We start from the raw sequence: 26,510 nt of genomic DNA on the forward strand, positions 1-26,510 counted from the left end.
CTATTATGAATAGGCCTAGACATTTGTTTGTACAAATCGTAACCAGGCACAAATAAGCTTTTTGTGAGAACGGTTAGAGGTCATTAAATACGACAATGGACTGGTGTGATTCATGTTGTTCAATACTTTTTGAAAAAAATAAAAAAAATGGACCAAATATGAAATTACTTTTTCTATCTGTCCATCCTACTTTAGAGTATTGAAGACATGGCTCAAAGAAAGCGATCACGTCATGCTTCTTGGCCCTGTCCACGGTCCTGGAAAGGTGACGTAGCTCCGCGTCACTCTCTTGCAGAACAGATCGACCTGCCATTTTGCTGCTAGCCTGCTAGTAAGCTAACGAACTAAAGCAGGGAGAGGGTGAGACTGCTAGATTGAGACACAGATCTCGGGTTGAAACCCTGCCTGGAGCTTTGGGGAACTCTACACAGGAGATCGCTGAAGACGGAAGTATCTGAAGACTGACCACAATGTCCGATTTTGACAGCAACCCGTTCGCAGATCCAGACTTCAGCAACCCTTTTCAGGTAGCCAGGCTAGACAGCAAGCTATCTAACGTTAGCTAGCCAGCAAGCCACTGCACCACTGTTGTTAGACGGAGCTTGCAAGATAGCTAACGTTAGCTACATGATCTCGTACTGTAGGTTGCAGACAGTGAAAACCAGATTCCTGTATGAGACGTACAACCACATTATTTCAATTGTAATAGCTAGCTAGCTAACGTTAGCTGACGACAAATCGATGGGATTAATTGTAACATCATCGTTAGGGTAGTGATAGGTAGTTAAGATAACAACTAGGTAGCTGTTGAAAAGTGATGGATAACAGGCTATGAATGTTAACTGTAGGTTAATAAGTACGTTAATATGTTGGCACAATAAGACGATAAGGCGGACAACATGTCAAATGTACAAAAACGTCTACAATCTTTCTGATGCCAAATAACTGAAAATGTAAACAAAGGGTTGCCTAAAGCAAGAGATGGGCTATTCAACCTGTTAATCACTGCAGCTAACAACGCCACAGTGTGCCTCTGGTCTAGCTATAACATCTGCATATTGCGGCTGCTTGTTTTGCAGGATAATTGTTGGCCTGCTCTATTCAATATGCAGTTATTGGCCAGATATTGTAGCCCTACATCTGCCAGGAACACTGTGTACTGTTCATGGCTCTCACTGTGTACTGTTCATGGCTCTCACATTAGAGAAGTCTGAAGTCGGCTCTCATATTAGAGAACAGTAAGTCAGACTTACAATTTTTGCATCCTCGTTGAATGCGTGATAACACCCCAAATCATTTCAAGATAACAATGACTAACTGTTCATCATTCAGCAGCCTGAATATTAGGTCTCATCAGAACCAGTGTACCTGTATGGAAACATATCTCCCCTCGTGTCTATATATGCATATCACATACTCCAGTCCCAAAGTATCAAACAATCTACTGTTGTCACTGTGGAAACAGTATAATCTGTATGGAATCAGGTTGTCCTTATAAAGGGGATCTTCCCTCCCTCTGTCAGACCAAGGGAGTGATTCCTGATTGACCTCTCTAGGCCCGTAGCTGGTCTCCCACATGTCATTGCGTTGCTGGTCAGTATTGCTTCCTCCCTCACTCTCCAGGGATCATACTAGGGTCCTCTTGACTCACTTACGCAATTTGTGAATTAATCAGTTAACTCTGATACATGGGGAAGCAGGTCTAGATCTGTGAGCGTGCTCTGTCTGTCGATTCATTGTGCAGGTCTCGTGAGAATTTGTGTGAACATACTGGGTATACAACCTTCCTCACTTTCATTCCTTCATCAGACACTCGTGAATCAGACTTGCTATAGCTTGTTTATGAAACGTTAAAGACGTATCTAACCAATGCAAGTGTCCAAAAGAAGCTGAGAATGGAAGCAGGAAGGATGATGTGCCCCTTGGGGTATACACTGGGAAGGGTTAATTTAGTTCTAATTTGATTTTGAACTCACTATTTGACACATGGTCTGTTGATAGACTTTCCCAGTGTTAGTTGTGGACCCAGCCCTCTCTTTCTCTGTCTGTTTCTCTATCTATATCTCTCACTGTCTCCCTCATCCCTTTCTCTCTCTCTCTCTTACTAACTCGTATTTCTCTGTGCCTCTTTTTTGCTCTCTTTCTCTCATGCTCTTTCCCTCTCATCCTCTTCTCTCACCCTCGCAGGACCCATCGGTGACCCAGGTGACCCGAACCGCTCCCCCTGGTGGGCTGGAGGAATATAACCCCTTCACTGATGGCAGACCGGTGAGCTCTCTTGCCTTTGCCCGGCCTACCTGTAAACTGAACTCTCATCTGGTCTAACTATAGCAGAGGACATCACTCCCAGTTACATTAACTGTTGGAGAAAATAACACTGCCAGCTAGGCTAACTGTACAAGAGGAGATTGCACTTTCAGCTAGGCTAACTGTAGGAGGGGAAACATCACTCTCAGCTAGGCTAACTGTAGGAGGGGAGACAGCACTCCCAGCTAGGCTAACTGTAGGAGGGGAGACAGCACTCCCAGCTAGGCTAACTGTAGGAGGAGAAACGGCACTCCCGGCTAAGATAACTGTAGGAGGGGAGACTGCACTCTCAGCTAGGCTAACTGTGGAAGGCAATATAACTCAGAAATGGAGACACTCATTTGACACCCAACATATCAAATGTTGTGTGTGTTCCTTCAGGCCCCCCCAGGTAATGCCTCCAAAGCAGCCCCTGTACCCAACACTCAGCCTGCCATCATGAACCCCACTGAAGAACCTCCAGCCTACTCCCAGCAAGCTGCTCAGACCCAGGTACCACACACACACACACACACACTCATACTTTATTTCAGGAGCACACACACCCACAAGAACAAACACACCCGGACCACACAGACACACACACTCACTCCTCACGCACCTACTTTTGGCTCACCTTCCTCTGTCTTCCCACTCTCTGTCTGTTGGGGACCAGCGAAGAACACAGGTACTGTCGCATCTCTCCAAACAGTCCTTTGTGTGTCTCCTCTCTGCTTCCCCTATCTGACTCTCCTGGTCTCCCACTCCCTCTGTTCCCCTCTTCTCACCGTCTCCCTCTCTCTCTCCCTTTTTACGTTCTCTCACGCTCTGTACTGCGCTCTCCCTCTCATTGTCACATTCTCTCTCTCTACTCCAGGTAACATCCTTAGACTAACACAACTCATTTTAGCGCCAAAGTATCTTAATAGTATACTAGTGTGTTAGTGGTGAATATTTGGTTTGTGTGTGGGTTAACCTTTCACCTTTCCCAGCCTAGTAAACCCTCCCCCAGACCCTGATTGGCTGAATCAGACATGTAACACACAGGTCTACAACATGTCAACGGGAAAGGGACTTAAACCATGTGTGTGTGCCCCAGGACCAGGCCCGGGCTCAGGCAGAGTTGATGAGGAGGCAGGAGGAGCTGGAGAAGAAAGCAGCTGAGCTGGACCGCAGGGAGAGAGAGATCCAGTCCCTGGGTGCAGCAGGAGGTACACAGACTACGCACACACACACACACACTCGCTACACTTATACGCATGCAGACACACACACACGCCCACTCACCACACTTATACACATGCACACACACACACTCTCTGTCCACCTCATCCAGTCAGTAATGAGTGTGTGCATGCGTCTGTGTCCTCAGGTCGTCAGAACAACTGGCCGCCCCTGCCTGAGAAGTTCCCTGTGGGGCCTTGCTTCTACCATGACATCTCTGTGGACATTCCCGTAGAGTTCCAGAAAACAGTCAAGATCATGTACAACCTCTGGATGTGTGAGTGCAGCATGCTAGATACTCACAGGAAGGAAGAAAGAAGGAACTAGAAGGAGGGATATAAATACAGTGAGACAGATGGAAGAATACTTTTGACTCATACATAGAGAGAGAGCGTAAGACAGGAGCGAGAGAAAAGGATGGAGATTGGAAGGATCAAGAGAGAGAGAGAGAGAGAGAGAGAGAGAGAGAGAGAGAGAGAGAGAGAGAGAGAGAGAGAGAGAGAGAGAGAGAGAGAGAGAGAGAGAGAGAGAGAGAGAGAGAGAGAGAGAGAGAGAGAGAGAGAGAGAGAGAGAGAGAGAGAGAGAGAGAGAGAGAGAGAGAGAGAGAGAGAGAGAGAGAGAGAGAGAGAGAGAGAGAGAGAGAGAGAGAGAGAGAGAGAGAGAGAGGGACGGCATCTTGGGAGCGTGCTGCTGTGAGTGTCGTTGTGTCAACATCCCTTGCCTGTGCTTCCCCTCTAGTCCACACGGGGACGCTCTTCATCAACATGTTCGGCTGCCTGGCTTGGTTCTGTGTGGATGCTTCGCGTGGTGTGGACTTCGGGCTGGCCATGCTGTGGTTCATGATCTTCACCCCCTGCTCTTTTGTCTGCTGGTACAGACCTCTCTATGGAGCCTTCAGGTAGCCATGGAGATGGGAGAAACCAACACTAAGAAGGGAGGGGGTCACAGAAGCAGAAAACTTTTAACAGTTTCTCTCTATTCTTCCCTGTCCCCTCCTCCAGGAGTGACAGTTCTTTCCGGTTCTTTGTGTTCTTCTTCGTGTACATCTGTCAGTTTGGAGTGCACGTGCTTCAGTCCATAGGCATAACTGGCTGGGGAACCTGGTGAGTCCTGCATGCATGTGTGTGTGCGCGCGGCAATATGCCCCTTTCAACAACCTAAACCCTCAAAGAAAACAAAGTTAAATTAAGGTTTATTACATATTGAATAGCGCAACACCTGGGGTCATATTCACAAACATTCTGAGAAAACTGGGAGCCTGACTCAACCCAAAAAATTCTTAGATAAACCACTCCTAAAACAAAACTTAGGAGTGGTTTAGGATAGTTCTCAGAGCGACTTTGAGCAAGGAAGGGACCGAAAGTTTGACCTTAATGAGGACGTGTGGTTGACCCTGTTGCTCCTCATTCTTTTAAAAGGTGTGTTAATTGTTGATTGAACAAACGTTTTAGCTGGCAAGTTGCTGACATCCAGTGGAAATGAAACGTGCCACAAAGTGAGGCTGAAAGTGCTGTAATTCTGTGAGCACTCTGGTGATGGAAGGTTGCTTTAGACCCAGCCATCACTGCAACACTGTTGCATTTTCCAGTTGCCAGATATCTTAATGTTGTTGTCTCTTTCATTTCTGGTGTTTCTGCGTTGAGTGGTGGAAGTCTCTGCATCTCTAATGAGATTGACCACAAACATTGTCCCTGCACAATTGAATCAATTTTCTTCTCTGCTCAAGACTCTTGAACCTCTTTGAAGCCCTCCTCCCTACTCAGTGTTGACCTTGGGAGCTCTCTTGAGGGCTAAGGTGCTTTGTAAATAATGTGTATATTTCACAGGGATCTAGTCTTTAACTTAAACACACCTGATACAAATGAAGGGCTTGTTATCAGACTTCTGCTGAGCTTCTCAATGACCCATTCATTTGAGTGAGGTGTATTGGAGCAGGGAAAAATCTAGAACGTGCAGAGCAGGGAGCACAAGGACCAGGATTGAGAATCACTGTTTTAGTGAGTTTAGTGATTTAGGCTAGCTTCTATGTACCTTGACAAAATAAAAGCACACTTTTCAACAGGCCAGGTCTGGCACAAAAACAAGGCCAGTTATCTACAAATCCTGCGACCAAGCCAGCGACAAGTTGAGAGCAACTAGTGTTATAGATCGCATTGCTTCACGTAACAGTGAACAGGCCAGAGACTAGCATAATTGTTAGACAGGACCCCAAAGTTCGCATTTATGTCGGTGCGTCAGGCTCCAGGTAAACAGTTCACCAACACCATTGACTCACAGAGAAGTTATGGGGAGTGGAGTCTCCACTAACATCTGAAGAGTATCTGACTATTTCTAAAGGGGACAACGTGCCTAGCCAAAGAGTCATAGAGAAGAGCGAAGCGATGCATAGGCTACTAGCAGAGCTAGTGAGTTGGATAAATTGGGTAATGGATGGGAAAGTGAATAGGAAGATGAAAAGGTTTGTTAACACTTTCAAGCAGCAGCATGTCATGGCCAAACTGTCTTGAAGCGTTGGCCACTTTTGTCACAGCACATTCCAGTGCCTTGCAGTGTGTTGACATGCTCCTGCGTTCTAGCATGTGTTTTCCTGTGTTGCAGTGGCTGGATAGCAGCTCTGACAGGGCTCAACACCAGCATCCCCGTGGGCATCATCATGCTGCTGATCGCTGCTCTGTTCACTGCCCTGTCTGTAGGCTCTCTCATCATGTTCAAAAAGGTAACATGTTCACACGCGCTCTCACGCACAAACACTCACAGTCATACACTTTTACACTCTCTTTCTCATAGTCACATACACACACACTATAACTCACAAACACACACATATCTCTCAGTCACACAGACACAAACTCTCACTCACACACACACACACACACAGTAACATAACTTTGCTTCTTATCTCCCCCCTAAGGTCCATGGGCTGTACCGGACCACTGGCGCCAGCTTTGAGAAGGCCCAGCAAGAGTTTGCTACGGGGGTGATGGCTAACAAGACCGTCCAGACAGCTGCAGCTAACGCTGCTGCCTCAGCTGCTACCAACGCTGCCCGTGGAGCATTCAAACCCCAGCCATAAACACACTTACACACATACATACACTCACATACACACCCTCTCAGACACACAAATTCACACACACGCTCACAGACATGCACTCAGACACACACACACACACACACTCAGATGCATACATACACTTTCACACGAACACGAATACACTCAGAAACAAACACACACTAAGACTAACAGACGCACACGCTAAAAATACATACCATGCATGCACGTACACTGAGACAGAAACACACTTTGACACATGCATAAATGCTCCAGCATGCAGACATGCTCTAGCAGACAAACACACATACTTGATCCACCTGGCAAACACACTTATATATGCCAACTCAACCCCTTCCCACTCACAAACATACACTACTACCCACAGACATACACTACTACCCAGTCAAACCCCTTAAAACACTCACAAGCGATCCTCAAATCCATTCATCATACAGCTTTACTCTGTGTATGTGTGTGCGCATGTGTGAGAGAGCCTAAGTCAGGTTAGTCACACACAGGAGGCTGCTTGCTGCCCAGAGAGAAATGCTACTGAATGTGATACTACTGACGTGTGTGTGTCTGTGACAGTGCTCAGTCGATTAGTTAGTTCACCCCAGTCAGTACAACTACAGTGAAGAACCTTTAGCTAAACGCTGGTGTGTTCCGACAATGAAGACTGACAGCTTGTTGGCAAACTGAAAGGTCATGTATAAACAGTGACAGATTATTGGCTGACCTACTGGTCAAAGATGAATACTGACAGATTATCGGCAGACCTGGCAGTCAGATCATTCAACGGTGTATGAAGACATTCTTATTTTTTTTAGCAGTATTGGTTTGGTGTTCTGGAAGAAAGTTTTTTTTTAATTAACTCATTGCCCATTTAATGTTCTGTGTAGTACATGTTGCAACACTATATGTATTTTTATTTATGGTTTATTCATGTGTCATTGAGTAGTTTTCAACTTTAGTCAGTTATCTACCAAGTGTTCGGTGACTCTGGCTTGTTAGAGTAGTGACTCAACATAGGCTCACCTTGGGCCTGTTATATTGACTCAGCAGTGACATTTTGAAGTAGTGACTCGGCACGGGCATGTTAAAGCAGGCAGGATAGAGGAATAACTAAACGTGCTGAGCACACCCATCGTGCTATCCAGCCAGAGCTACATGATATTCCCTCCCTTGGCGTGCGTGTTATGCGTGCATGCCTGCCTGTGTACGTGCGTGTGTTCGCGTGCCTGTGTGTAAATACCCCCATTTCTGCCCCCAGAGCCCACGTAACCACCTATTCTCCACAGCTGTTAAACTCCCACAGGTTCGCTTTTAAATGTTTTACTTAAACACTCCTGTGTGTTTGTAAGCTGTGTAACGAGAGTCTGTCAATTGTCTGTGTCCAAGCTCTTTTAGCAACATTGGATTCAGCACCCTGATAGAAGATGTAAGCAGACACAGCAAGAGTATTCAGCCGTGATGGCAGCGTAGTGTGTTGAGGTCAAGTGTTCATCTCTGTTAAAGGATGGTCAGGCCAGCTAGGTTAGACTACTCTGTGTATGTTCCTCTGTGACCTGGTACTGCTTCTGATAACCATACGAAAAGGGACACCTGTATATTTTGTAAAATTGAAATTAACGTGTTTTTTTTCCCATAATCCTTGAATCTCAATCATCTGAAAAGAAGGGAAAAAAAAATCTAAAGAGCAGATGCACTCTTGTCTGGCCTTTGTCGCATGTGAAATAGTTTGAGTTTTGTATATTTATGGTATTAACATGAAAATAAATTTGAAAGAATACCTCCACTCTTGCCTCTCTCTCTCCTTCATAAAATTATGCAGTTATGTACATTACATTTACATTTATGCATTTAGCAGGCGCTTTTATCCAAAGAATGAATCTGATGATGATGAATGGATGACGGTAAAAATCTGATTATAATCTTAATTTCTTTGTTAGATTTCAGCAAGCCTTGATAATTACACAAACAATCCCTGCTTTGGTTCCATATACATAATTAAGTTAAAGGAAAAGTAGTACGTTGACTTATTACCCAGTGTTCCCACTATTCCCTATAGTAAAAATGACTAATTATAGAATGCAAACCTTTATAAACCGTAACCCACAATTTAATGCTTAAAGTTAATCATTTGCAGGGTGTTCTGTCATCATTTCCAGGGTTAAAACATTTAAAAAGACAGGAGAGAGCCTGAGCTGGTTGCCATAGGGATGGTCATGAAGCCGTTCTGAGGGAAGTGTGACTTCATCAGCTCACTCCACACTCTGGGACCCTGGAGGTCAGAGGTCAGGGACAAACACAGTGTCACCAGGGAGACCATTACTATGACAACATCATGAGTCGTCATGGCTGTGGTGTATACTCACAGGTAATTGGTCCGATGGTGACAGGCTTGAGGGGTATGAGTTCGTCGACAGAGCGGACAGACCTTCCTGAACACATCTGTGGAGAGACACCAGAGACCAGAGAGTCAGAGAGACTAGAGAGTCAGAGAGACTAGAGAGTGAGAGAGACCAGAGAGTCAAAGAGACCAGGGAGTCAGAGAGACCAGGGAGTCAGAGAGACCAGGAAGGAGGGTGGGAGGACTCACAGGAGAGCAGGAGGAGGTCCTCTGGTCACACAGGTTGAGGCTGCAGTGCAGGTAGATGTCCCTGTAGTCTCCCTGGAACAGGAACAGCAGCGCAGAGAAGCGAGCCTGGAGGGAAAAGCCACTCTCCTCCACAGTCACCTGGCGACGGTTGGTAGGACACCTGGAGGAACAGGGGGGTTAGACAAACACACACACACATACTTCTCTGCCCCTCTACAGGCTCACATACTTGTGCTGGATGAGGAAGTATTTCAGGAGGTCATCAGGATCAGGGGAGTGGGTGGCGTAGCAGTCCTCCAGAACGACCACAAAGGCCTCAGCGTCCGTCTCTTCAACAGACACGCCCACATGCAGGATGGAGCCCAGGGGCAGAGTGACCGGGCCTGCAGAGTAAGGAGCTGTGTAGTTGGCATCACTGAATAGAGACATGGAGGCCCTGGCCTCGGAACCCCTGCCTGACAGCTCAACTCCAAGCCTGACAAGATATGATGGAAACAGGAAACAGCAGTCAGAGTAGTGTGAGTGAGAGAATGAGAGTGAGAGTGAGAGTAAGAGAGAGAGAGAGAGAGAGAGAGAGAGAGAGAGAGAGAGAGAGAGAGAGAGAGAGAGAGAGAGAGAGAGAGAGAGAGAGAGAATGTTTGTTTTGTGTAAGAGAGGTTGTGTTGTGTATGTAAGTGTATCCACCTACTTCTGGTATGGTTTGATGGCCACATCCAGGCTGGCCTCTGTCTCCAGAGGATAGGAGCAGGAAAAAGGGATCATCAGGGGTTGAACCATGGTCCCATTGAACTGGTAGACAAACAGACTGTTGGAGTAGATGGCGTGGCTGCCGTTGGTCTGGAGAGAGAAGGGGAGAAGAGGGAGGAGGATGGTGGTCAGGGTTGGGTGGAAGCATAAGCAAAAAATAAAGATTAGGGAGCGGAAAGGGAGGTGGAGGACAGGCAGGCAGGCAGGCAGGCAGGCAGGCAGGCAGGCAGGCAGGCAGGCAGGCAGGCAGGCAGGCAGGCAGGCAGGCAGGCAGGCAGGCAGGCAGGCAGGCAGGCAGGCAGGCAGGCAGGTTCACAGGTTGGCAGGCAGACAGACAAGCAAATCTCCTCTCACCCTCAGAGTGTTTCCACAGCTGCCCTCCCTGCGCTCCACCTGGTACCACACCGTCCCGTCACGCTCCTGGTGGGCGGAGCAGCGGGGGTCGGCCAGGTGACCAGAAGAGGGGTCCAGACCTTGGGATAACAGCTGAGACTTGAGGAGACCCACCTCCAGGAAGCTCCTCCCACACACCAGCTCTGGGGCTGAGGGAGAGGGTGTGTCACGAGGTACAATTTTAATACAGATCAAATTAATTTGCTTCAGAATCACCCGGTTCAAATTCAAGCTTCAGAAACTCACCCTCACAGACGACCCCGGCATCTTCACCATGGTTACAGTTGTGTGATCCGAAGCCCAGATGTATGCACTCTGTCAGGGAGGACTCTGACCCTGTACACCTGACATCATCCAGCCATATGGGCCCGCTGCCCTGGCCGAAACTAGCAGATGATGTAGCAAACAGGGCCCGGCCACAGCCCAGCTGTCTGCACACCACCTGGGCATCCTGCAGGTCCCACATGTCATCACACACCGTCCCCCACTGGTCCTGGTGGTAGATCTCCACTCTGCCAGAGCAGATAGTGTTCCCCCCAGCCAGACGCAGCTCTCTGCTCCTAGGGGGGGGTGTTGGAGGGACCACTGTGGTGTTCTGGTCTGAGAGAGCTGAGGACCAAGAGGAAATATTACTCACTGAGAGAGACTTGTAGAGATAGTGAGAGAGAGACAGGTAGATAGAGACATGTAGAGAGAAAGAAAGGCAGATAGATATGGTGAGAGACAGGTCGATGGAAATGGTGAGAAACAGGCAGAGAGAGACAGTGAGAAAGACAGGTAGAGAGAGACAAGTAGAAAGAGGCAAGTAGACAGAGACAGAAACATACATTTTCCTTTATTTAGGAATGTGTTCTCTCTTGAGACTTTTCTTACTTGCACAAAATGCGGTCTCTCCCACCCCGGTAACAAAAAACTTGTAGACATAGAAACCTCCGGGGCATGCTTTGACATATAGGGGACTTGCGTCAAATGTACAGCAGGTGTCTAGAGTCCCACAAATGCTTCGCTCAACCACTCCGTCGGAAAGACGTGGATTAGAGCCGTTGATCCACCACGGTACATATGTTCCGCAGTGATTCGTCGGAACGCAGCTTGTCGGCATCTGTGCGTCACGCCCCTCAAGAAACAGCCGATACCATTTCCCTTCCCAGAGTACGCCACCGTCGTTCAGGACATCAGAAGAGTTGTATGGGTTGTGGACAGACCTCCTGTCGTCAGTCATGTTGGTGTAGTGCTGGCAGGGGTCCAAGCAGCGTTGGCCATTTACGTTGAGGCAGTCTTGGCCAACGGGACACTGCGTGCTTCCACAGCTGAAAGTCACAGAGCGAAGGTCCATACCACTGCTATCCTCGCGGTACGGGGGCGAGCGGAGGTGCGGTTGGCAGGCAAGGCCGTCGCCCACGAATCCTTCTTTACAGGCGCATGTGAGCGACCGGACGGAGAGAGAGTCGCCCCTCTGGTCGGTGTCGGACTCCAGACAGATCGCCTGGGTGTGACACGCTGAGCAGCTGCCGACCACTGCACCTGCAGAACAGACCGTGGACATCGTTAAGAGTGGGGTTAAATCAGGAGCGTAGGCCTAGGTTTGTTTACACATCTGAGTGGGCGGGGGTTCTTTAATAACTGAGGATGAGCCGTAAACATGTATTTTCTTTTTAAAAAGTGATTTTGTTAGGTTTCCCCTATACTGAAAACCAAGGCCGTAGCCATGGAGTCAACATTGGGGGGGACGAATATTTTTTTTTAATTAGCCTATAATTTCAGACTGCGTGCGTGGTTGCCTGTCGTAACGTAGCGCATTTATATTTTTATATTAATATATTTGGGGGGACTTTTTGACCAGATTTGAATATTGGGGGGATGTGTCCCCCCCAGTAGGTATTATGATTACGGTCTTGGTGAAAACAATGTTTGTAGGCCTTTTTCTGTAAGACTGCTATGTCCATGTGGATGTAATATGACAACCAATGAGACAACAATGACGTAACTGACTGCACATCTTACCTGACGCAACCCCAGCAGCAGCCTGCATGGACAGCAGAAACAGCAGACACTCTGACATCATCATTGTGCGCATCATCTTTCAAATCACACAGAAAATCTGACAGGAAGCAAAGGGAGAAGAAAATTTAAAAAACCCTTTACTCCTGTTAAAGGTTTTAAAATTAAATGGTCAATTAAACCTACAGGGTGAAACAGGAAGCTTGAGGTCTCATTGATTCATCCTGCTCAGCTACAGTTAATCAGCACCCCACTTGCAAATTGAGATCAAAACAAATGCCCGCATATTGTGTCCTATAGCCGACAGGACACTGATCTGGGTCAAGACTGCCTTTTTAAGCTAGTTCAATTTGTTCAGTAGCTTACAGTTTTACAGATCAGATATAAGGCCAGATGGTGGTTCTATAACCCTAACGTCAGGTTCTATAACCCAAACTTCAACCATCAAGAGAGGCATAATACGATTGTTTGTAAGAAACATCAGTCAGTTGCACAAACCTACCTTGTAGCAGCGCTGTGAATTACAATCAATTACACACATCCCAGACTGACTGAAGTCATGTCAACTTGAAGATGTTCATAATACATGACAAGAAGCGACAGAGCAGCAGTGAGGGTCTGAGTGGATTGGTCTCACCTGTCAGAGTCTTCCCAGTGTTCTGGTGTCTGAGTGGATTGGTCTCACCTGTCGGAGTCTTCCCAGTGTTCTGGAACACACCTGAGTTCTCAAACACCTTTTTATGCATCTGTCTCCATGGAGAGCGTTTGACGTGTGATTAAACAATTCAGGGAAAACAGGGATGTTTTGTGTGAGTGAAGAGGTGGAGGTGATGGGGTTGTCCCATTGCAGAACAATAGCCATAACTATTAAGAAATATTGTATGTTTACACATTTCAAACAGAATCTATCACTTTAAATCCCTCTTTTGATCCCTCCATCACCATGGTCACTGGCCACACCCCACTCCTGCATAGAATCAACATTCTGATAGCAAATTATACGATATGACTTTTATATCTTTTGTTGCACTGGTACCATGAGTACCAGAGTGAACTTTTCCAACAGTTAATGTGACATGTATTGTTACAGTATCTTGACATCCAGGATTAGGGCAAAGTTTATTGACTGGGCGCGTTCCAGTAAATGTCATTTAGTGAAATTTCTCGTTTTGGTATTGATTCTTCAAGTGCCTGTACAGCCATCACCTCTCCACACACACAAGACTCTCTCTCTCTCTCTCTCTCTCTCTCTCTCTCTCTCTCTCTCTCTCTCTCTCTCTCTCTCTCTCTTACACATCCACAGTCTCACAGGGTAAATGGGTCAAGGTCCTCAAAGGTATTGATTTGTGATTTCAACATTCTCACACAAGACGTATATATAATAACACCTAAGTTTTAGAAATGGTGACAGACACAGAAATGTGACAATTATAAAATGTAATCCAAATTAACAGGCTTATTCTTTACAAACATTCGGAATGTTAATAACCATTGTATTTTTTTCTAGCATTTTAACAGTTAATGTCACAATTCCTAGTGATGGGACCCAAATGCAGACCGGGACTGGTAGGTGGTGAAAGAAAAGGTATTTATTGGTGACAGGTGGGTACAGGTGATGGTGGTAACAAACGTGCAGGTCGGTGGTGAGGGTGGTTAGGCGGGAGTGAACGGGTTCCAGGTGCAGAGGCTGAAACAGAGGAGCAGGAGTCCGGTCAAAAAAATATAGAAACAATTTGCAAAGCGAACAGGATGACTAGAGATATACTTCAAATCCAGATACTAAAGCGCAACATACTGGTACGTCTAACGATCCGGCAGGGACTGGATGTCAGGCTACAGGTGAAGTAGAGTGATAACGATGATCAGGAGCAGGTGTGTAAGGGAAACAAGGTCAGGGGGGTGGGGCCGTGACAGGTCATCTGTTTCAATAATGTAGTACCCAAACTCACCACTAGCTGAAATCACTGCACTGTTTAAAAAGCAGAACATTTAATTTGTACTTAAGTCATTTCAGGAGCTTTATGATCTGACTGGGTTTGAGATTATATTTTTGTACTCAGTGGCGGCTCTATACACATTTTACTGGGGGGGCAAGGGGGGGGGGGGCAGTGTTTAATCAGAGGGGCACATAAAAAACGGAAACAAATTATATTTAAACATTACTTTAATTTTGCTTTACATTAAAATCATACGAATGGCTCTGGCTCTTCCTCTTCCAGCTCCTCAGCTCTCTCAAAACCTCGATATGTTTCTCCAATGGTTTTATTTACTGGGGCAAAAAAGGCTGCAATGTCCCTTCCTCGGTTCATAATGACTACTAGAAGAAGAAAAACTTTGTATTTTGTCAGCTCAGGGCAGCCACAGGGGGCACTAGCCCCTGTAAGCCCCCGTGTAGAACCGCCCCTGGTTGTACTGTCTTGTAAAATAAAATTTCCTGTCTCTAACCACCGTAAGTAGACAGTAAGTCACAACTGTTTGCTGTACTGTACTACACGCCTGGACACTGATATGGACATTGATTTACTGCCCACTAGTCACTTATACACTGTCACTTTCAGCTACTGGTTGCATTATCAGTAACACTGCACTACTGTACCTCACTGTACCTCGCCACCAGGCTCCTGTATGGTCATTGACATAGTCACTGATCTGCAATTTTGCACTATTATACTGTACTCCACTTAGGTTAGAATAAGGTATAGGGTTGAAATACGTGTTATGTGCCTTTAGGGTTAGTATAGTGTATTATTTATTGTTATCTGTAATTTAGGAAGGAACACAGGACCCCGGCAGGCCAGTCAAGGTACACACCGATCCGGTACGAGCAGTTCCCCTCAAATGCGGGCAAATGTGGTTATTGTGCTGCGCGTAGCATTAATCTTTATAAATGTAGAGAATCCAAGAATCGGCATTGCAACCTAGTCTGACAAGGTCATTGTTACTCAGGTCCAAGGTCATTGTTACTCAGGTTCAAGGTCATTGTTACTTAGTTCCAAGGTCATTGTTACTGAGGTCCAAGGTCATTGTTACTCAGGTCCAAGGTCATTGTTACTCAGGTCCAAGGTCATAAGTCTTGAAGTTAGGGTTGTCAGCAGTTCACAGATCTCGTTCACGTCTTCGGTTCCAAGGCGGTTGAAGCTGAGGTAGAGGGTTTCCACCTTGCAGATCTGGTAGTTGTAGTCCTTGTAAAGGACTGGCTCCCTGGTAGTTGTAGTCTTTGTAAAGGACTGGCTCTGTGGTAGTTGCAGTCCTTGTTCAGGACTGGCTCTGTGGTAGATATAGTCCTTGTTAAGGACTGGCTCCCTGATAGATGTAGTCCTTGTTAAGGACTGGCTCGCTGGTAGTTGTAGTCCTTGTTAAGGATGGGCTCTGTGGTAGGTGTAGTCCTTGTTAAGTACATTTACATTTACATTTATTAATTTAGCAGACGCTTTTATCCAAAGCGACTTCCAAGAGAGAGCTTTACAAAAGAGCATAGGTCACTGATCATAACAACGAGATTGTCCCAAACATTGCAAGTAGCCAAAACATGAAGTATACATTGTGAAAAAGCTAAACAAGTGCCAAAAGGGAAGACCCATAAGAGCATGCAGTTATACAAGTTACAAATTAAAACAACATGAACCACAAAAGTGCAGGACTGTACCTGTAGAAGAACAATCAACAGTAAAATATTTCACAGCGAGTACAAGACTTAGCTTCGTTATATCTAACCTAAAAGAGCAACAAGTCACTTAATAAGAGTCATTGTGATCCTGGAGGAAACTAACTAGTCCAGCCAAGCATTCTTAAGTGCCGTTGTACTCCCGGAACAAGTGCGTCTTGAGCCTTTTCTTGAAGGTGGGGAGACAGTCAGTGTCCCTGATGGAGGTGGGGAGCTGGTTCCACCATTGGGGGGCCAGGCAGGAGAAGAGCTTGTGTTGGGACCGAGCAGTCTTGAGCGGTGGAACCACCAGGCGGTTGTCTGAAGAAGACCGTAGGTGACGGGTGGGGGTGTAAGGTTGCAGGAGAGACTTGATGTAGACGGGTGCAGTCCCGTTCACTGCTCGGAAGGTCAGTACCAGGGTCTTGAATCTGATACGGGCGTTGATGGGTAGCCAGTGGAGAGAGATGAGGAGCGGGGTATCATGGGAGAGTCTGGGTAGATTGTAGACCAGGCGGGCCGCACATGCTGGGAGACCAGCGAGCAGCGAGTTGCAGTAGTCCAACTTGAAGAGGACCAGTGCTTGGACTAGCAGCTGGGTGGAGTGCTCAGACAGGTATCTCCTGATCTTCCGGATGTTGTAGAGGGTGAATCTACACGACCGGGAGACTGCGGCGATGTGGGCCGTGAGGGAGAGCTCGTCATCCATGGTAACCCCAAGGTTCCTGGCAGAGGATGAGGGGGTCACCGTCGCAGATCCCAGGGTGATTGACAGATCGTGGGAGATGGAGGGTTTAGCCGGGATGATGAGAAGTTCAGTTTTGGCGAGGTTCAGTTGGAGGTGGTGCTCAGTCATCCAGGCGGAGATGTCTGCGAGGCAGGCTTCAATCCTAGCTGAGATCCCCGGATCGGTCGGGGGGAACGACAGGTACAGCTGGGTGTCGTCGGCGTAGCAGTGATAGGAGAAGCCATGGGAGGTGATGATTGGTCCAAGTGAGGTGGTGTACAGAGAGAAGAGGAGGGGTCCAAGGACGGAGCCCTGTGGGACACCGGTGGAGAGCTGGTGAGGGTCAGACAGTTTGCCTCCCCAGGAGACCTGGTAGGATCTTCCCGAGAGGTAGGATGAGATCCACTGGAGTGCAGTGCCAGTGATGCCCATCTCAGAAAGTCTGTAGAGCAGGATCTGGTGGTTAACCGTGTCAAACGCTGCAGAAAGGTCCAGCAGAATGATGACGGATGACCTCGAAGCCGCTCTGGCAGACTGGAGGGCAGTGGTGACTGAAAGGCAGGGCAGTCTCTGTGGAGTGACCGGTCTTAAAGCCCGATTGGTTGGGGTCAAGCAGGTTGTTCTGAGAGAGAAAGTTAGACAGTTGGTTAGATACAGCACGTTCAATTGTTTTAGAAAACAAGGGTAGCAGTGATACCGGTCTGTAGTTCTGGAGGACAGCAGGGTTAGTACAGGCTCTGTGGTAATTGTAGTCCTTGTTAAGGAAGGGCTCTGTGGTAGTTGTAGTCCTTGTTAAGGACTGGCTTTGTCGTAGTTGTAGTCGTTGTTAAGGACGGCCTCTGTGGTAGTTGTAGTCCTTGTTAAGGACTGGCTCCCTGGTAGTTGTAGTCCTTGTTAAGGACTGGCTCTGTGGTAGTTGTAGTCCTTGTTAAGGACTGGCTCCCTGGTAGTTGTAGTCCTTGTCAAGGACGGGCTCTGTGGTAGTTGTAGTCCTGCCAGGCCCAGCATGGGGTCTGTACTCTTAGCTTACCTGCTGCACCAACTACATGCACTGTTTGTACGTTGCTTTGGATAAAAGTGTCTTCCAATGCCATCATCAGGGTCATTGTGTAAGGCAAGCTGCATTCATATTTTCATTGGACGAAAAGAAACCATCAATAACCAATGAAATACACTTTACTAGAAATCCTTTTCCTGAAATGACATCATGGCTCCCTACCAATCACATGCCTCGATGTTGGCATGTCTCTAGGCGCTAGAGGCATCCAAGAGCCTCCCATCTAGAAATTCAAAACAATAAAAGTTTTATTGGGTCAGGTAATTCAAGGTCTTCAAGAATAAAAAATAAACTATAGAAACACTTGTCTGGGAATGCTTTTTAGAAACCTTGATGTCAAGTTTGATATTCAGAGTGTGTAAGAGTGAGTGGTGTTTGTGAGTGTTATCATGAGTTTATAGTGTTGTGGAGAGCTGATTATTGTGTCGCAGAGTATTAAGGATCGATGGAGTCACCTTTAACCATGTTAGGAGAAGGCCTGTTAGAGCAGGAAGCAATGTAACTACAGACATTATGTCTGCCATGGAAAGCAGGAGGGGGGCCGAGAGTGTGTGGCTAGGCTGTCTCATACAGAAGGATCTCTTCAGTGTGTGTACTTATCTTGTTTAGGGAACACTCAGCTAACGGTTTAGGTTGGACCAGGAAGAGGCAAGGGAGTAATGTTTGCTATGGTTGCTGAGTGGTTCCAGCTGGTCTCAGTAGAAACTTGGGAAGGTACTAGCTTCCAAGGGTGGGACGCAAGCATGTCAGAGTGACTTCAAGTGAGGAGGGGGCTGAGTAAGGAAAGGAAGGTCTGAGCGAGAACAACATGGTTGAGGTCCGAGGAGAGTGGAGATTTTGGGGAACATGCTACTTCAGGACTCTGTGTCAGAGGTGAAATTAGCCAAGGTTGAGGCTGCGTGCGCAGGAAATGGATGGATGACTTTATCTTCCAGAAGCTAGAAGGTTCCATATTGCACAATCTTATCTCTTGGGACAAGGGGTGTGAGCTAAATATTCTGCCTATATTACCCAGTGTTGGAAAGAGTTGGGTGCTTTTTGTTCTGTACCAGGGTATGTTTGTATTCAACTATCTGCCTGAATAAAAGACCATCAAGCCACTTCTCTTGACTCTGAGACTTGACTCTATTTTTGATCCACTCCTACCTAAAGAACTTCTGAGCTTTCTTCTTCAATAGTTTCCTTCTCTAATGCCATGGGTGACGTCTTCCAGGAGGAGAGAAGCATCCGTCCAACTTTTCTTCTCCCCTAGATGGTCCAGTCCATTATCAAGCTGCAGTATCACAAGTAGACGAGTTAAGGAACTATTCCTATCTAGTTCACTTTGACAAGTCTATTATTAGGGTGTTTAGTCAAGGTGTCCCCATCTTCCTATCAGGAAAACGGCCAGAAGTTTCGTCTGCGGATTAGTAACATGTCCATTAAGTCGTTAGCTAAAAATGCACCTGTGTCTTCTTACTGGACGCGGCTGTTTGTTGGCTAATGCCCAGCCAACGCTCACGCGGGATAGACGTTGATTACACAGTTGTGACTTCATGCAAAAATCTGTAGCTCCACTGCGGAATGCTGTTGTCATGGAGAGGGTGGGATGGAACACAGTTTGCCCCGGCGTCTCTGCGTGCTCCCATTAGGTGCGTTCGACATGGACTGACTTCATGCAGCGCCGCAGCCGGCTGGAGGCAGCTTACGTGAAACAGAGAATTCTGGTTAGACTTTTTGTCCGACTTGAGACGGCACCGAGGCTAGGTCACTGTAACGTAGCCATCAAAGTACCGTGAGATCGATTTGAGAACTGCCAGCTGTGTACCGAGCGCATTTTCTCAAGCGCAACTGAACGGGTTCTAATGACGACACAGCTATTTCATGATTGGTCAGGCTCACACACGACAACTTTGACGCAAACCATGAGAAGCTGGAATGTCCGACTTCACAGAGCCGTTCTTAACTTCTCCCCGACTGCAAGCGGCTACTCTCACCGGTCGTTTCATGCCGCCACAGTCCATGTCGAACGCACCTATTGTCTATGCCATAGCGTAGAAGATCCCTGTGCAGTTTAAACCTCAATTACACATTTGCTTAAACCATTTCACCAAGGACGGTTTTGAAAACAATGTAAAGCAGGATTTGCTATGAAGCTGTTGCTGAACAGAGTTGTGTTCCGACCTTATGTTCATCACAACCGCAAGCTGTAGTATGATTTTGTTGGTAACAGTTATTAGCAATGCTAACGTATCCTGTATCTAGCACCATCCTTTCTCCAGTTCTTTCAAATAGATCTAGACAGGCGTTAGCAATATACTAGACTGCTATTCGCTCTCTGTCTATTTTTTCGGAAGCTTCCCCCCTACTGCCGACAACAGCTAGTCTAGCTAGAGTCATTTGCGAAGTAGCTACACCACCTGTTAAATTGTCCAAGGTTTTCATTCAAAACTGTCTTTGGTGAAATGGTTCGAGCAAATGAATAAACAGGCCGCAAGTTGAACCGTATAACCAGCAAGTGGCATCATCTCATGGATACATTTGCATCGAGCTTTGGTCAACAGAAGATTTCAATTAATTTTGCCAAATGCCAATCATTATTATTTAATATTATTCAATTGCTACCTTTAGACGAAAAGGTTTTAGCAACTACTAATTGGCATCTGTATTTTCATGTGTCATAATGTTGTCAGAAGATCCTAGTTATCATAGATACATACAGCTTTGTAAAAAATGTAAGAGCCCATTGTACCTTTTTCTTTCCTTTCCAAATAATTAAGATTCTTGAAATGAGCAGAGAAATATGTCAGACAGTGAAAAGTGTGCCAACCAACCCTTCTCCCACGGTGTTATATTTGTGCCACATTACTGAGGGAGCAATGGAGGATATTTATGGCGTGAAACTAATGCCAGATATTTAATTAGACAACCAGTCATTAAACCCAGCATTAGCTGGACAATGTGAGTGTTGTTAAATTGTGAAGAATTGGTTGATTCTCATGGATATAGGAATAAGGAGGGAAGAGGCCCCGGGGAAGACCCTGGACACGCTGGAGGGACTATGTCTCTCGGCTGGCCTGGGAACGCCTCGGGGTCCCCCAGGAAGAGCTGGTGGAAGTGGCCGGGGAGAGGGAAGTCTGGGCCTCCCTGCTTAGGTCGCTGCCCCCGCGACCCGATCCCCGGACAAGCGGCAGATGATGGATGGATGGATGGATGGATGGATAGGAATAAGGTGGTGTTCATGTAGTGCTCAATTGTAAGATCCGTATCCATTAATTTATAATATTATTAGTGTATTAACCAAATAACGTTTAAATGTTGCATTAAAGATACATTCCCATGGATATTTTTAACTACTTACCAAATGACTCGCAAATGAAATCATCAGCATGATTGGTGTACTTGCAAAAAAGATTTGTGTTCTTGCAAAAAAGATTTGTGTCTCTGAATAAAAAGATTTGTGTCTCTGAAGGAGGCGGGAACACTGCTCCCCAAACCATCTAAGCCAATCAAATATAGCAATTTCTGTGTTCAGTGTAAGCAGAAAACTGTGTAAGCAGAAATGATTGAATGAATGATCTTAACGCTAAGAGCTTCTTAACGAATCTGGGAAATGCGGCCATTGTGAGTAACGGTAGTTCAACTTCAAGTCCAAGTTCAAGTCTTTTATTTGTCAGGTACACAGAACAACACAAGGTCAGACTGGGCACTGAAATTCTTAAGACAAGACAACGCCAGCACCTGGCATAACATAACATATAAGTACACTGAACATAATTTACATCTATGCTAAGCTTAAATAAGTGAAACTTCCTAAATATACAGATAGCAATAAATAATCGACTATACTAACCCTAATACTAAAACTTCCTAAATTACAGATAACAATAAATAATACACTATACTAACCCTAAATGCACATAAAACCTATTTCAACCCTATAACCTATTCTAACCTAAGCGGAGTACAGTACAATAGCGCAAAATTGCAGATCAGTGACTATGTCAATGACCATACAGGAGCCTGGTGGCGAGGTACAGTGAGGTACAGTAGTGCAATGTTACTGATATTGCTACCAGTAGCTGAAAGTGAAAGTATATAAGTGACTAGTGTGCAGTAAAATCAATGTCCATATCAGTGTCTATTCAGAAGCCTGATGGCCCTTGGGTAGAAACTGTTGTCCAGTCTACGTGTGCGCGACCGGATGCTGCGGTAACGCCTGCCAGAAGGCAACGGAGTAAAGAGACTGAAGGATGGGTGGGAACAGTAGGCCTACGTGTCCACTACAGCGTTTTTTAACGCCCTGCACCGCTTGCCTTCCCACAGTACACCACGCTCTGAGGCGTGTACAGAGTTGTTAAACTAATTCAAGTCAGGTTTGGGACTTTCGGTCCAACTTTTTTGAGCGGCCTTTATGGAACAGGCCTCCAGTGTCAATCAAAAGGATGCCACGACAGTAAACAATCAAAGCAGTTGTAGCGTTTTACAAAGTCATATTTTATTATACATGGCCACACAATCTTGTTGGAAGTGTGAAAGAGGCCCCACAGCTTGACTTATTCATGCAGGGCACATTCACTCAGGGCTCTCAAGTCTCATGCATTTGCTGTGAGACTCACTCATTTCAACCATTTCTCACGCAACACCTTGTATTTCTCAAGCTGAGAAGGGATAACTTGTCCCGCTATGTATAATAATGGTCGAGGCACAGGCATACGGAGGTACGTTTTTCTGCCGAGTTGAGAGCTGTCTTCCAAGCAGAAACACCAGAGTTGACAGGTATGGTAATCTCACGGCAAACTTTTGATAAAACTTGAGAGCCCTTATCACAAGCAACATTTACTATCTACTAAGAAAGAGTACATAAATACTCTTCTGTCTCTAGTGAGGGACTTTGACATTTAAGACTGTGTGAAGTGATTGCTGAACAACAAGGCAAGTATGTCATAACAGTTTGCCATTCACCAGTTAGCTATAGCACAATTTTCCAAAGCGATGTTAGCTACAGAACAGTTTTCTGTATCAAAGTTAGCCGTAGCACAGTTTAGCTATTTTAAACACTCCGACTTAGACACAAGCATTGTGCAGATGTTAAAGAAGACCATCAGATATACTTCTCTAGTTGATGAGCTCCAGGAGAATCCCAGGGCAGTGAGGCTTAACTCAGTGCTCACACCAGTAGGCAGGGTGGAGCGGTTTAGTGGGTCTTGGCCTTCTCAAAAAGTGGCTTGAGCTGGTCCTTGGTGGTGGCCTCTTTCTGCTGCATGAGCTCGACATGACCCTTGGTGACGCCCCAGCTGTCTGGGGAGGACAAGGAAGGGCACAGGGGTCGTCCTGACGCTGGCTTCAGGGACGCCCAGTAGTCCTTACGTGCTCTGGAGAGAGAGACAGAAGTAATGAAATAGAGATTGGAAAAAGATAATAAGAGAAAAGATTTCTTCTGGTGAGTCTTACCTGGCTCTGACCCAGGGCTTGGTGTGCATCTCCAGACCGGCCCCCCAGGGTCCGTGCTTCTCTGAGGCTGCAGGGAGGAGGCCCCCCCTCTCCGGGGCCAACTCCTCAGCCACGGCCCTGATGTGGTAGGGCTCAAACCCACAGCAGCCACCAATGTAGCGGATCCCAGCATTGTAGGCCTCCCTGGCGTACTTTTGCATGTCCCAGCGAGTCAGGATCCTAGGCTCCAGGCCTGAGACATAGATGGTCCATAATACTAGTATTAGACAGCAGGTGGTACTGTCTCTTTGGATTATGAGTGTGTTTGTGTGCATGTATGTATGAGTGTTTGTGTGTATATTTGTGCACAAGTGTGTGTGTGGGTATGTGTGCACTACCGAAGGGGAACTCTGGCAGGTCAATGAAACCCTGGCAGTTGCAGTCGGGAGTGTGAAAGGCCAGAGGCTGCACCATGTAGTGGGCTCTGAGACCTGCCTTCTCCACTCCCTCCTTCATCTTCTTCACAGCTTCAACACAAGTCATGGGGTCAAAGTGGCAGTTGACCCCCACAATGTCGGCACCTGGGTAGGGTTGGAACACATACCACCGTCAGGGATCCAGTAAGCTGCTGGTCTGGCTTCAGAGAAGCCTATAACTGGGGACCAGAACTACACACGGAAGTTTGAAGATGGGAGGTTAACTGAGGCTAAGGGAGGTCTGGAAATGGGAGGTTTTCTGAGGCTAAGGGAGGCCTGGAGATGGGAGTTTTACTGGAGCCAAGGGAAGTCTTTTTAGATGTTCTCTTGATGTGTGGAAACAGTCATCAGATGCACACTGTCACTACTCATATGGGCTATAATTAGTGTCAGGTAAACAAACCTATGAAACTAAAAGTAAGGATAATTAACCATTTAGTGTCCTATAATTAATTGTATTTTATTTATTGTGATGATGACGGGTATCAGTGAAGCCGTTAACTGTGGGCTTGAATACATACCAGCTTTCACCAGTCTGACAGCACAGTCCCCTGGGCTAACTCCATGCATGTCTCCGTCTGGTCCGATACAAAGGTTAGCCGCCACAGGCTTTCCTGTGCTCTTCAGAACCTGCACAGCCCACTCTGCCTCCTCCACGTGCTCAAAGTACTGCAGCACAGACAGGAAGATTCAGTATGTCTATGTGTGTTCAGCATAGACAACCTGTTTCTCAGTGTTCTCAAGGCCTTGCAGCGAAACTATGCCCTTTTCCCTGTGCAGCCCATTGCATTTTGTACTCAAAATACAGTTGGAATACATTCCACTCTGTACCTCAGCAATCAGGAAGTCCACATTATTCTTGATGAAGACATCCAGCTGCTTCTGGAAGATGGCCTTGACCTCCGTCTCGCTCTTACAGCTCAGGTAGGAGGGTGTCTGGGACACGCCCCCTGCAACCAGGGCATCCCCCTCATTGGCTACTTCCCTGGCGAGGTTACAGGCTGCTTCGTTGATCTGGGCTCCCTGCATAGGTAAACAGGTGGGACAGTTCAAGGTAGGCTGGTGAACAGGTGGGACAGTTAAAGGTAGTCTGTCAGTGCCCCGTGTGGGAGACAACAGGTAGGGTACATTGGCATGTTACTACTAACGTAAATACTTACAATCCATACATTTATTTATTATGTGCAACAGCATATTTAAACATCTAGGTATGCGTCACCCCTAATAAAAGTGTTACGCATGTTGTATTACTTACTGTGAAGCTAAGGCTGTTGCCCCTGTTCTCAAGCTTGTCATCGCTGGCGTAGAATGTGAACGTCTGCATGACATTTGCTCCCGCTCTGAGGAACTCCCTGTGCAGCTGTCGCACTGAAAATCACAAGAAGGACATGGAATTCGTAAGTGGGATCTCTCCATTTCTGCCTCTTATGAAAGGAAATAGACTGAGGGAGGGCCACGAAAGTTCCAGTTCACATCTTGTACGTTGATTGAAAATGGATGAGAATTGGAGGTTTACCAGCTTCAGGGTGCTCCGCGGCGGCCTCTGGTGTCCATGGTCCAGCCTTCACATACCCTCTCTTCTCCAGGGCGAACACGAAACCCCCATCTCCGATTACCACCTCACCGGCGTTAAGACGTTCCAGTACGCCCTACGTAAATGATCATGACGATCAATCTAATTGTTAGTACACCTGATGAATAAAATAATTGACGCGCCATAACCAGCAAACGCCTTTTGCAACAAATACAACATTTGTTAGGCCTCAATTTCCAGCCTGATGCTAAAATAATTTCCCTCAGCCGTAAGCTTCTGTTTTGAACTACAAACAAGTCAGCGCAAGCACGTGGCTCCTGTCAAGCTTGGTTTTGGCATACTTAGAATTTAGTTACATTTTACATTCTCATGTTAATGGTTTAATGCAAGGTGTACCCAAGTTTTCTCACTGTTCATATAGATCTACTTAAACATATCGTTAAAGTAATCTGCATGCATGAATAACAAATGATAAATGTAAATGTACGCAAATATGCAAAAGTGGTACAATGAGGCAGAAATGAAATTCACACAGATGAAATACACATTGCAGGGTGAGCTGCGTTCAGCTGCTACCTCTGTCTCGCAGCCTGTGCCCACCAAATGATTTGATGTTGCACTTTGATGTCATCTTTTTACGGCACTGTACCATGCAATAATGTAGTTGAGATCTTTTTATATCTCTGTGGCTGAGATGGGATTGCTTTGCACTGTTGATGTTAAATCCTGACCTGTCATTTATTCAAAATACTGTACATTCTATATTCACTATTTTGCATTGGAAAAAGCATCTACTAAATGAAGTACTAATGTACAAAAATGCAGCCTTCTGCACAGCACCAACAGCAGTACAGGAGCAGCTGCTGCACTTACCCTGGTTCCTGATGGTGCCATGTCTTCAGAGCTTGCTCCTCAGCTATTGGTCAGTTAACTTGAAGGGGAACCTCGCTGACTCCTGGGTGTGTGAGAGGTAGCAGATGTTGTGGAGAGACGCTATATAACTGTCCACAGCAGGGGAGGGGTCAGCCCATGCCAGGCTCTGATTGGCAGACCCAGTTACAAAAGGCCTGTGTTTACTTCTGTTCCTGCCCTCCAGGTTGTGAATGGGGCTACTGTAGGTGTTACTAGTTTAACCCACAGGAGTTTACTGCTGTGGGAGAGTTCTCCTCATAGTGTAGGACCTGAACTTTACTAATCATAAGTAGATGATCACGGATAACGGAATGCTGTTCATGACTTGAGCAGCCTCCCTTTCAATAAAGTAGTTACTGTATTTAGTAATAACACTATCAATCGTCCGTGTGAGAGAGATTGAGTGTGTGCACCTGCATGTTGTCGAGGTTGTGCCACACCAGA

The 26,510-nt window shown here is 46.4% G+C and overlaps 3 protein-coding genes across 3 annotated transcripts; 1 reads left to right on the forward strand and 2 right to left on the reverse strand.

Annotated features, from left to right (window-relative positions):
* Positions 1-303: 303 nt before the first annotated feature.
* LOC146219565 (secretory carrier-associated membrane protein 1-like) lies at positions 304-8,360 on the forward strand. The gene is made up of 9 exons (XM_084694850.1): positions 304-527; positions 2,188-2,268; positions 2,689-2,799; positions 3,386-3,497; positions 3,659-3,787; positions 4,249-4,408; positions 4,512-4,613; positions 6,109-6,226; positions 6,422-8,360. The coding sequence occupies exons 1-9, from the start codon at positions 471-473 to the stop codon at positions 6,581-6,583; spliced, it is 1,032 nt and encodes a 343-aa protein (XP_084550976.1). The 5' UTR covers positions 304-470; the 3' UTR covers positions 6,584-8,360.
* Positions 8,361-8,402: 42 nt separating this feature from the next.
* LOC146219566 (pancreatic secretory granule membrane major glycoprotein GP2-like) lies at positions 8,403-12,372 on the reverse strand. The gene is made up of 9 exons (XM_084695302.1): positions 12,309-12,372; positions 11,178-11,828; positions 10,551-10,913; positions 10,266-10,453; positions 9,853-10,001; positions 9,394-9,639; positions 9,165-9,324; positions 8,941-9,016; positions 8,403-8,846 (listed from the first exon to the last, which is right to left on the reverse strand). Exons 1-9 carry the CDS (start codon positions 12,370-12,372, stop codon positions 8,827-8,829), a joined length of 1,917 nt encoding a protein of 638 aa, XP_084551428.1. The 3' UTR covers positions 8,403-8,826.
* A 9,812-nt stretch (positions 12,373-22,184) lies between these two features.
* Positions 22,185-26,182, reverse strand: LOC146219567 (betaine--homocysteine S-methyltransferase 1-like). The gene is made up of 8 exons (XM_084694461.1): positions 26,028-26,182; positions 25,137-25,269; positions 24,876-24,988; positions 24,452-24,643; positions 24,142-24,289; positions 23,543-23,725; positions 23,166-23,397; positions 22,185-23,086 (listed from the first exon to the last, which is right to left on the reverse strand). The coding sequence occupies exons 1-8, from the start codon at positions 26,046-26,048 to the stop codon at positions 22,909-22,911; spliced, it is 1,200 nt and encodes a 399-aa protein (XP_084550587.1). The 5' UTR covers positions 26,049-26,182; the 3' UTR covers positions 22,185-22,908.
* Between the last annotated feature and the right edge of the window lie 328 nt (positions 26,183-26,510).

The sequence above is a fragment of the Hypomesus nipponensis genome, chromosome 28 (genome assembly GCF_054491055.1).
Source record: "Hypomesus nipponensis isolate SF chromosome 28, ASM5449105v1, whole genome shotgun sequence".
In the NCBI taxonomy this organism is placed as follows: domain Eukaryota; kingdom Metazoa; phylum Chordata; class Actinopteri; order Osmeriformes; family Osmeridae; genus Hypomesus; species Hypomesus nipponensis.

Excerpts from the sequence above, each read along its gene's own strand:
- LOC146219567 (XM_084694461.1), bottom strand. The coding sequence starts at position 26,048 with ATGGCACCATCAGGAACCAGG. Across the intron at positions 25,270-26,027 it reads TGGCACCATCAGGAACCAGG|GGCGTACTGGAACGTCTTAA; the intron begins GTAAGTGCAGCA and ends TCATTTACGTAG. Across the intron at positions 24,644-24,875 it reads GCAACAGCCTTAGCTTCACA|GGAGCCCAGATCAACGAAGC; the intron begins GTAAGTAATACA and ends TTACCTATGCAG.
- LOC146219565 (XM_084694850.1), top strand. The coding sequence starts at position 471 with ATGTCCGATTTTGACAGCAACCCGTTCGCAGATCCAGACTTCAGCAAC. Across the intron at positions 3,498-3,658 it reads GTCCCTGGGTGCAGCAGGAG|GTCGTCAGAACAACTGGCCG; the intron begins GTACACAGACTA and ends CTGTGTCCTCAG. Across the intron at positions 6,227-6,421 it reads CTCTCATCATGTTCAAAAAG|GTCCATGGGCTGTACCGGAC; the intron begins GTAACATGTTCA and ends CTCCCCCCTAAG.
- LOC146219566 (XM_084695302.1), bottom strand. The coding sequence starts at position 12,372 with ATGATGATGTCAGAGTGTCTGCTGTTTCTGCTGTCCATGCAGGCTGCT. Across the intron at positions 10,454-10,550 it reads TGCCGGGGTCGTCTGTGAGG|CCCCAGAGCTGGTGTGTGGG; the intron begins GTGAGTTTCTGA and ends CCTCTCCCTCAG. Across the intron at positions 8,847-8,940 it reads CACCATCGGACCAATTACCT|GGTCCCAGAGTGTGGAGTGA; the intron begins GTGAGTATACAC and ends TCTGACCTCCAG.